This window comes from Lutjanus erythropterus, chromosome 20 (assembly GCF_056507025.1).
Source record: "Lutjanus erythropterus isolate fLutEry1 chromosome 20, fLutEry1.hap2, whole genome shotgun sequence".
Lineage (NCBI taxonomy): Eukaryota > Metazoa > Chordata > Actinopteri > Lutjaniformes > Lutjanidae > Lutjanus > Lutjanus erythropterus.
Window position 1 is genome coordinate 19,337,848 of NC_139336.1, and position 11,254 is coordinate 19,349,101.

The 11,254-nt window shown below is 38.3% G+C and overlaps 1 protein-coding gene and 1 long non-coding RNA gene across 2 annotated transcripts in view; one reads left to right on the plus strand and one right to left on the minus strand.

Moving 5' to 3' along the window:
* LOC146308381 (uncharacterized) overlaps positions 1-1,812 on the plus strand; it is a 115,954-nt gene extending 114,142 nt beyond the window's left edge. The window contains exon 5 of the long non-coding RNA XR_014772607.1: positions 772-1,812. This is a non-coding gene — a long non-coding RNA (uncharacterized LOC146308381). The remainder of the gene's footprint in view (positions 1-771) is intronic.
* wdr70 (WD repeat domain 70) overlaps positions 1-10,532 on the minus strand; it is a 56,190-nt gene extending 45,658 nt beyond the window's left edge. The window contains exons 1-8 of the mRNA XM_084745537.1: positions 10,481-10,532; positions 9,109-9,168; positions 8,940-9,023; positions 8,745-8,853; positions 8,368-8,569; positions 6,500-6,559; positions 4,387-4,520; positions 2,546-2,699 (exon numbers count right to left, since the gene is read on the minus strand). Of these exons, the coding sequence (XP_084601663.1) occupies positions 2,546-2,699; positions 4,387-4,520; positions 6,500-6,559; positions 8,368-8,569; positions 8,745-8,853; positions 8,940-9,023; positions 9,109-9,168; positions 10,481-10,505 (828 nt within the window). The 5' untranslated portion in view covers positions 10,506-10,532. The remainder of the gene's footprint in view (positions 1-2,545; positions 2,700-4,386; positions 4,521-6,499; positions 6,560-8,367; positions 8,570-8,744; positions 8,854-8,939; positions 9,024-9,108; positions 9,169-10,480) is intronic.
* Positions 10,533-11,254: the final 722 nt, after the last annotated feature.

Consider the following 11,254-nt stretch of genomic DNA (forward strand, 5'->3'; position numbering starts at 1 on the left):
TCCTAAAGCCCAAAGCGATGTCCTCTAATGTCTTGTTTTGTCCACAACCCAAAGATATTCAGTTTACTGTCATAGAGGAGTAAACAAACCAGAAAATATTCACATATGAGAAGCTGAAATCAGATAATTTTGACATTTCTTCTTCTAAAAAAAATAAAATAAATAAATAATAATAATACTTTTTGTTGGATCACTGATTTATAAAGGTAGAGAAAAAAAACTCAGACAAGTAAACATAAGTCAAAGATGAGAGAAACAAATGAAGTTTACACTTAATCAACCCCTTTAACCTTTTTTAATATTTTTGGGGCTTTTATGCAGCTGAAATGAGGACAGGAAATGGGGGATGGCGTGCAGCAAAGTTCCACAGACAGGAGTTGAACCCACAGCCGCTGTAGAGGACTCACAGCCTCGGTACATGCTGCATGCTCTACCAACTGAGCTACCTGGCCACCAATACCCTTTTAATCTTATTTTTTCAGTTTACGTGTCCAGAAGAGGACAGATTAATCTATTACAACTAATCGATTAATCAACTAAACAGCAGCTCTACTGTACTTATTAGGTTTAAGTTTCACAGAGGAGAAAGGACTGGTTGGTAGTTGTTCTACTAAAAATCGGGGCTGTATAGTCAGTGAATCAATAAACCAAACTGTCAGGAAATTAAATAACAACAATTCAGACTGATGATTGATGGGAGTTGGGATGGGAGTCATTTATGCAAAATGTTGCAAAAATGCCAAATATTGTTCTTTGTCTTTCTCTCTTTAGATTTTATGCTGCTGGTTGGACAGAACAACCTGTTTGAATATTTTGGGATTGTGAACACAGTGCTGAGGATTTTTCACTATTTTCACTTATTTATAGAACAAACTATCATTTTAAAAAAATCCTACTGCGTGCGTACAGAGATATCCTTGGGGCATATCTCTCTGCGCACAGTAGGATGAGGTAAGTAACTGTCTGTCAACAGAGGCAGAGCAGAAGCAAGGACTTAATTATCACATGAGACACAGCTAATCGTCTGGGACGTTGTCAGCCGGCCAAAACGCATTCTCATTGAACCAAACTCTACCATCAGCTCCAGATGGGACCGAGCAGGACAAGAATGTAGGACATCCAGGAAAACACTACTTGCAATCAATGGGCCTTCACTTGTTCAAGTAATTCATATGGGTGGTATAAACCATGTCTAAATGCAGTGCAGCTGGCACAGATGGTTGATGACCACCAATACAGCTTCCTTAAACACAGTAAAACCCAAACATGGGAGCTCAATTAGGATCCTCCTTTGTAGATGCAGGTACAAGCAAGAGATGAACCACGACAGTCCTGCAAGCATGTGGTGTTCCTCCTCCCCCCTGAGACCACCTCTGGCTGGTCACACAGCACAGAACATTATCCTCACATACAAAAACAGACCAGCTCATGCCTACACCTTGCTACCATTATGCATTGGCAGGATCTATCCACAGAGGAGAGGAGCAGAACATCCAGCCCGTGTTTAGATTTAGTAGCCCCTCTCAGGCACGCTGCTTGTTGCTATGATGTGCAAACATGAATACCTGTAACATCTTCAAAAGCACAATATGCAATTTCTGCCACTGAGGGTTGCTTTCACATTAAAATGATAACAAAAGATTACTTTGATGATGTTGTCTTTGAGCAGTGTGGGATCATGGGAGTTGTTATCTTCACTTTTAAACAACCACCACAGGTGATGAAAATCTGTCTGACATGACTCAGGCAGATATTATGTTCATGGACGAGGTAATATTAAAGTTTTAAACATGTTGTGTTTAGTATCCTGCATTTTACTGCAAGTTACAGCAACTAGCTAGCAGGAAACACAGCGTTAACCTTAAATAATGACTGATTTTTCTGTGTGCACACTGTTGGAATAATCTAAGTACACAACTCAACAAAAATATAACATGTCTAGTGTTTTAAGATGTTTTAATGCAAAGAAATGACAAATTATAGAGTTGAAGTGTATTGTATTAATGTATTATATGAAACTATGAAAGAAATGCGACAATGCGAAAGTATTCTCTCATAGTAATGAACTTACAGTAAGTTATCACCTGAATCTGCAGCTCTCTATTTTGCAGAGCTTTTTAGTGAGCTTCAGCACTGTTTCAGCAAAACAGTGAAATCACTGCCCAAAAAAAAAAAAAAAAATCCATCTCAGTTTACGGATCAACCTTTTGGTTCAACTTTTACCCATCGTACTTCGTGTAGTTGTGTGCATGCCGTTTTCCTGTGCAGTGAGGGATTTTTGAAATTTCCGATGCACTCACATTTTTGTCTCCAGATAAAGTGGTCAGAATCTGGCTGAATTGTTGGACTGTTCACAAGCTGTCTGATCATCTGACTGCTCATGTTTATTGCCACATCAGACTTTGTTACTGTCCGGCCAGAGGTCAGCAATTACTTTGAGTGAGTACAGTTATATCACAACTCATTGAAACATCAACCAAAGCTTCAAAAATATGACCCAAGTTGTAATAAACCTGAACAACAGTAAAAGTGAGGACCACTTTACCTTCGTGTTCGCCATATCCACAATGTACTGGTCTCCTTTTACACACTCCATGACATTGAAGCCATCACGGTCCAACACCTTGGCCTGGGCGTTACCAGAAACCACCAGGATGACGTCACCAGTGATGCTGTACTGCAAGGACTTGATCTGATGGCTGAGGAGACACACATGGGAAAACATCTGAGACAAAGTAGATGTCTTTAGTTTGCATTTCTGTGGTTGTGATAAGTGCCTCATGTCTGTTTGCAAACCAGTTGCAAGCAGTGACTGTACAAGACAATTAGCTTATAATTCTTCAAAGGGTTCAGGAACAAAAACAAAACACATGCACACATGATAACAGTGAAGGAAAATAAACATAGCAAAAATCTGTTATTACAGACATGTACCACAGCAAATTTAGTTGTTGGATTGTTTGAAGTGGGATTATATGAGGTAGCTCTCGATAGTCTGTGTATTTTCAACTACAGTAGATGGCAGTCGACACACCCCCTCATTTTGGAGAAGCAGAGAGGAGTATCAGCATGGAAACTAAGCAATGTACTGCTATGGACAAGGTTAGCAGCAAAATGTAGCCACCTAAAAAAATTATCAATATCAATTTAAATGTATACTATATTAGAATATTTGCACTGCTTTACCTTGCTGTCAGACAGCCTTTTCCAATAGGAAACTGCCATTACATGAGCCAGATATCACTCTCTCCAAACCAACCTGACTCCTTAAAGCAATAATTTTACCCTGCAGAAGACAGGCGTTATCAGTGTATTGCTGCTTTGATCAGTTAGTTTGTTTGCTATTGTGTGATTTCAGTGAGTTGAGGCAGTGGTAGACCAGCAACTCCCACTGTTCTGTAAGGTAAAATGACTTATTTTGTTATAGGAGTCTGGTTGCTTTGAAGAGAGCAATACTGGGCTCATATAACAGCAGTTTCCCCTCAGAAAAGTCTGTCTGCTGGCAAGGTGAAGCGCTGAAAATAATCTAAATAGCATACACTTAAACTGATACTGATTTTTTTTTAAGTGGCTAAAATATGTTTTGTTGCTGACCCCGTCCACAGCAGTACACTGCTAAGCTTCCATGCTGGTATGCCTCTCTGCTTCTGGCATGCAGGCCTCCATCTACTGTAGTTAATACACTGTCTACTGATAAGTACCTCATACAACCCCACTTCAAATAATCCAAACTACCCCTTTAACACAGCAGGGGGTAGATGAGGCACCAACATTTCTGCAAAAAGTTCCCTAATGCTGAATGAAAGTGAGATCAGCACCAATGCTGTTCTTAGGCTAACTGGGGGGCTTTGGCATCTTCAAAGACTCACTACATACCAGCAACTGCTCACTTTCCTCATTGTTGACTGAGCTCACAAGTTGCCTTTTTGGGTCAGGAGCAAAAGGAGCAGTGGACCTCAACAGCGCAGCTTTCTATATGAAGCCCGGCTTGTTAGTAAACCAAACTGGATCACATCGTAATCAAATTAAATGTAGCATGAATTTCTGTTAATAAGCGGAGGCCTGCTCCGGCTCAGCCCACTGGTTCCCAAAAGCAAAAAAGAATTCGATCTTTGATGACGGCCTCAGTGAAACACAAGAATAAACACACAGACACACAAACACCCACATATCTCCACCATCTGCTACTAAAAGGCTCATTTTGAATGAAAAGAGAGGATGTCACAGAGTTAACATGAGGCTCGATGGAGCTCAACAAATGTGTGTGTATTGTGTAGACTTTGGCACACATGCAATGAGTGTACTGGATGTTTGCATGAAACTAATTAACCACATGTTAAGCAACTGTGTTGATGTTCCACGTCGTGTTCTCAGAAGTGGACTCACCACTCACAGGGTTGGAGGGATCTGAAGGCCTGCAGGGCCTGGTCCATCCCAGCAAAATCCCAGAACCGCACATCATAATCGTAACCACCAGTCACTAGACGGGCTCCAGAGGGGTCCAAGCCAAGAGCTGATACCTGGGGAGACAATCAACTTATTAAAAACTAAAAGATGAGCCATCATCAAGACACGAAAGGCAAGGCAAAGATATTGTGCAATGTAAGAGAGAAATCTGCAACCTTTCAGGAAATCTGGGGGTCATTTACTAACATTCTGCCTGTTTTGGAAGTAGTTCAACACAGGTGTATGAGTCTTTCTGGACCAACGGCAACTTAATACATAGATTCTATTATTAGATTTTCTTTATTATTCTATAGATCTAGAAAATTTCAGATCTATATATACCTCTGTCCCTCCATGATTTCACAAGCTTTTTTTTGGTATTGTTGCAACCTAAAATGCGTGATTTCACTGCGGCTTTTCTAAAAAAATTGTGATGTATGTTGCCATGTTTTAGGCATTTTCTTGTAATTATGTTTTGTACTGGAGCAAGTGAAAGTTGCATAAAAAGTTATGTGGGTGTAACAAAATATACTTTATTTGAAAATAAAAAAAAGTGCATCTGAGGAGTATTCCTCAAAGAAGCCAAATCTCTTTGGACCCCAAATTTTGACAAATATATACATGAAGTGCAGAGAACTTTGATAAATGTCAATAAAAATGACAATGACAGTACCAGTGAATATTTTAAACATAAACATACAAAAAATAGTAAATAATAAAACAGTGAGTTGTTTCATTAAGGTGTACATGTATGATGATTAGTGAAGGGAGCGATATGTAAATATGCCTGTGTGTGTATGTTTGTGTGTACAGTAAGTATATAAATGATAGGAAATAGATAACCATACAAGGAATGTGGGACTTGAAGAATTTGATGCTTTACTTTTACTTCTACTAGTCCTGCTTATGTCTGGTGCATGTGTATGTCTATGCATGAGTATGTGCCTTAAGTGTGTGCTTTTTTATTTTTACTATAGTCATTTTTATCATTTATTACCACCAAAATAGGTAACATTTATCATAAGTAATATGTCATACATACCATTATGTCATTACAATTTTTACTTTAAAACTTTTTTTGTATATTAAGTTGATGTATCTATTTGTTCATAATCAATCTTTTTATTACAGGTATATTTGTGTGAATCTATAAACATGTGCATCTTCACTTTCCTGTCTTTTCTAAGGCTGCAAAAATGAATAGAAGCCAAATATTTAAATCACAAAACCTCCATTGCACTCTTTTAAAACAATGCATTTATTGTCACAACATAATTATGTTAGACCATAAAACAAATTCCTCTTAATTTATAGTATTGATGTAATTTAGAGTAAGAGGGAAATATGTGATTAAGCTAACCTAATCAATGCAATTTAGGCTTATGTTATTAGCATTATGTTTTGTAATACTGTATTGTCATTGTGAAATGACTCTCTGATGAAGGCTTGATGCTGAAACACATCAGAGTTTGATTATTTTAAGTGGCCATGCAATGACAATAAAGGGATTTGAGTGCCTTGGAGTTTTTTTTTTTAAATGATTTTTGTGTACACTTGTCCTGTCCAAAGTGCACCTCAAACAAACTAATTTTGAGTCCGTGAAGCGCTCTTTCCCAAACATTTTTGATCCCCAAATATTTAAAGTTTGTTCTTGTGCAATGATCAAATTATTCAGATCTAAACTGTTTTCAAATTGCAATCAGCACTGGATCTGGATACCAGATTGACTCTATGCTGAAAACAAAGAACAAAACTTACTCTTCTTCTCACTGCTACAAAATATCAAGGGAAACAGATCTGCTGCTGCTCTTACTGCTAAAATTCAGCACAAAGTTGAGTAACCTTAGCTGAAAATCCAATAACTGATACAGATCTCCACTATCAGATGTTTTAGTGGGTGTATAATATAAATAAAATGTGGTCTTTATTACAAGCTACTTATGACGAATAAAGACCTTCTTCTTTCTAACAGAAAGCCATTGAATAAATTTCCATAGACCCACATAAGGAACAATTATAATCAGGGAGTGCTGAAATAAGAAGAAGTCCTTACTGTCTTGGTGCCGTGCTGCAGAGTAATCTCATGAGTGTCTGGAATCTTCTTCACTGGATTCTAAGTTGGAAAGTTGAGATGAACATAAGGAAACAGTAAAACACAGAAGAAGCCTGAATTAGGTGTGGAGTTATAGGATAGCAGTCCATTCCAAGATTGAATTACACATGACATTTCAACTTTAATGGGCTGCATGACTAAAAAGCCTGGAATCAAAGTAATCAGCTGCAAATGAATGACTGGGAACAGTTACGCCATTGGACGTAAAAAGGTTAGGATCTGAGCTATTTCACTCATAACCTGAGACATTTACTTCCCTGGGTGACAGAGTGTCAGTACTCTTCATGTGAAAACCAATGCATCACCACACCTTTGAGTAAAGCTGCATTTAAGACGTTCATATGTTTTCTGGTGTGAGAAAGAAACAGGATAAAACACCTAAGACACAACGCTTATTGCTGTTCAGTAACACAAGATCATGAGTGTCTCATCCTGTGTAATGCAACACAAAACACTGATGCTATTTTCTTGTGCTGCCATCTAGTGGTGGAACCTTAAAAGCACCTCACAACACAGAACAAACGTACCGTTTACCGGCCTTTTTCACTCATAGACATATATACATAGATGCTGCAATGGCCTTTTGATCATATGTCAATGTTGCCGCCATACTGGGCAGGGCAAGACTGGCCTGTGAACAAATATATGTAAATGGGGAAGCAGTGCTTTTTCTGGATAAAGTTATAAAAACAAAAACTACTCCACATAGATCATACATTCTTAAATAAAGCCAAACTCATTGTAATCAGCCAAGAAATGTAAATATCATAGCTTTTATAGATTTTTATCCAGACAAAACGTAACTCCATGTATTTCTTCATAAGTCAGTGATGTTGACATAACGCAGTGACAGGTTGAAGTGCTAAATGCAGCATCTACATAAAATATATCCATGTTTTTCACTGAAGACACAGAGACATGTCACAGAGGGAAATAGCTCAGGTGTAGATAAAAAAAATTACTGATTTTGCTGCTGTTACTGTCGCACTGTCATGGCTTATGGGATGAGCTAACAAACCAGAACCAACGGTACATCATAATATTATAACATTATTAGTAATAGTAAATAGTGGAAATGGACAACTTTTTAGCCCCATAGCACTTCTATGGTCTATTATTGTTATGCTGCTAAGGCAAAGAGAAAAGGTGTTGTGTCAAAATCTGTTTCCCCGTTGATTTGTGCTCCCCCTTATCTCACTCTGCATCACTTAACCACAACCAAGCCCCCAACCATGGAAGGCACCACTATGGGAAACACTATCTGACCGGGGAACACCCATCACCACAACACTGGATCGCTTTCTGTTTCCTCAGAGTCAAAGCTTAGCTCCATGGAGAAATGATCAATACCACTGCACAGTAATAACGGTCTCAGTAAGGTTATTGCTTCACATTAACTGAGGCTGGCATTGGGGTTGAGGCGGGGGAGTTAAATTAGAAGAAAACATTAGGAGAAAAAGCTTGAATTGGTTCATTAATTTAGTCTGTAATGGAAACATAATTTTCCCAATAATAATCTTGTCTGGTGGCAGACAAATGAAAGCGAGGCTCATAGGGACCCAGTCTAAATGTGGATGGTGTCATTATTCCATAGCTGTTACACTGTCCAATTAACATGATAAGGCAAAAAAGTTGTCTGTTCTCATTTTAACTACAAGTCAAAAAGTCTTAGGCAGCAGGAAGATGGATAGGATGTTTTATACAGAATTAATAAAAATCTAAAGAGATTCTCAGGTAGGTGCACCTACATGAAATATTTTGTAATCCACACATAATGCCTACTGTTAAGTGGGACATTTAAGACATACATCATCATCGTCGTCATCTTGTGCCTCCCTTTCATCATCATCTTCATCACTGTGAGCCGAGCTGCCTGGTGGATGAGGCCGTCTAGAATGCTCATCATCATCAGCCTGGGCTTTATATTGAGGAGGCAGTGGAGGTCCAATAAGCTCTGAGTCTGAGTCCGAGTCTGAATCACTGTCATCGCTGCTCTCACTCTCCTCTTTTCTGAAAGGAAAAAAAAACATTATCGGTTATTATATTATATAATATAATATATTATTATTATTATCGGTCAAAGCAAAAACTTCTTTCACACTTGAGTAACAGTCATGAAGCTAACTTCTAAGGGAGTGTAATCTAGCATTCACTCAAACAAACCAAAAAACAAAACCCTGGTTACCTGGAAGAAGTAGCTGCTGTAGCTTTCTCTCTGTGGGTTTGGACTGGTGACTTGAATGATTTGGAGCTCTCCCCTTCCTCCTCCATCTGACTATCCTTCTGCCGCTCCTCTAAGACAGCAACATTTACAATACATTTACACACATCCTGGAGCCAGAACAACTAAAAAAACGGGTTGTTATTTTGGTAAACCTACCCAGTGCACGCTGACTCCTCTCAATGGCTGTTCGACGGGTCTGTTCAAAAATGGCATCTAGGTCAAATGTACGGGCCTTCTTACCTGGAGGGAACAAAGACAGCTCACTTAACCAATGAAATAACTGGTGCAAAACAATTATTGAATATTTGTGGTGGACTGTACACACCAAACCCAGAGAATCCCATGACGGATGCCATGTCTCCATCACCACTCATCTTGCCTGATGCTTCAAAAGAGACAAGCAAATTGTTAATTATATCTTTGTTATTTTGTTTGTCATGAAAACTGAAATGACAGTTTGCTTTTCATGCAAATGCTCAAAAGTTGGTTGGTTCTTTTGTTTTCTTTGTAAATGAAGCAGCTTCACCTACAGATGACTCTTCAGTGCCCCCTTGAGTGGAGCTGTAGTCAGGGTTTAGAAATTAGGGTGGATTTTTTTTCTGGAGTTGTATCTGTTAATACCTAACTCTATAATCGACAGGATGCAGTATAACTCTCTGTGCTCCTTTCTCTGTGAATGTATACCTTTATTTCAAATTGCATCGTTTGCTTGTTGTGATGTATTTAATCTTATATTATGATTTGGCAAAGAAATCAGCAAATTGTGTGCATATGTGCATAATAATAAATGGTGTCTGTTATGTCAAAAAGTGAACATATGGGTGTCAACACATTAGAGTCCTTAAACTTTGATAATTCTATACATTTCTCTAATCCCACTTCCCATCACAGACAGCCACAAATCGGCCATTAATATTATCATCCTTAACTGCCTAATTAAATGCAGGTGTGTTTACTTCTTCACTTTTACATATGGAAGACCATCTGTGGTTGAAATATTATATCAGAGATTAAGATGTAATTTTTGCTGAAGGAGGGTAATAGCCCAAAAGTGTGGGATGTTCAAGGAACAGAAAGCTACAGATGGTCATAAGATGGCATCACAATAGTCAAATGCACACGAAAAAAACGGGATGATACCTTTAGGTTAACCTTACTTTATGCAACATATTTGACACATACATACAAACATACACTTTGATATACTGTCATTTGAAAAACTACCCCCACAAGAACACACGACTTAACTGTCAGGTCACATATATGTCTTCAACGAGTCCCAGTTAACGTTTGACTTTACCATACAACGTTTGTATGACGTTAGCCTACCTTACAAAAAAGCAAACCAATGAACATTGTCTGTTAGCTGTCGGCTTAAATTAAATAAATAAATTTAACATGGGAAACACCCCCATTTCTTTTTCGTTTGAAGGACAATTAAAGCTGTGACTGGCTACGGGTGAAATGCTTTCAAAGTTTTCAGTTAACCTGCAGAAAACTATAGCAGATAACACAAGCTAACAAACAAGCTAGCAAAAACAACTACGATGTGTTTCTTTTCTCAAACTAACTTAAGCTAGCCGGCTGATGAGCGTCAAACCCACTGGAGATACATCCCAATATACCTGTACATGCGTGTTATTCTCATAAAATAAGTATACCAAACCTAGAAAGGTGTAAGAGCAAAAATCAGCTACCTTTATCCACTTTTTTGGGATCCATGTTTTCAAATACGAAGATTACCTTTGACCTCCGGAAGTTCTCTCTTCTTCTTCTTCTTCTTCTTCTACGCTTGTCGTGCCACAGCTGTCGTAGGGTCCTCCCAGTGTTTTCAGAAGTGAGACCCTGGGACGTCGTTTTCTTTTAATTTCTGTTGGGGCAGTTTACACTAAAGCAAAAGTTCATCCAATAACAAGACATAAAAATGCGTATTTAATAGAAATTAATGGTTGACACAATCTCAAAATATTGCGTCTGTTAAGTCTGTTCATGTAATTAGAATAAGAGGGAAATATCCAATTAAAGGGACAGTTCACCCCAAAATCAAAAATACATATTTTCCCCTGGCCAATAGTTCTGCTTATCCATATATGCCCTAAAAGATGTGTGCCTTCTTTCCAATATAATGGGACAAAATGGCACTTGGCTTGTGGTGCTCAAAGCACCACAAAAATACATTTGAAAAATTCAAAACCAGTGTTTCTATCCAATAATCATGACCTGGTTACTCAAGATAATCCACAGACCTTTTTGTGAACAGTTTCAGGTGGGGCTTATTTTCTTTCTACTTGAAAGAAAGTACTGCCAGTAGATTCTAAAGCAGTTCCTGTAGATTCCATTGCAGAAAGAAAGTAGAAAGCAGAAAGTAGTCCTACATGAAGCTGCTCACCACAATGAGTGTGGATTATCTTGAGTGACTGGGTCCTCATTTTTGGAAAATGACACCAGTGTTGAATTTTTCTGATGTATTT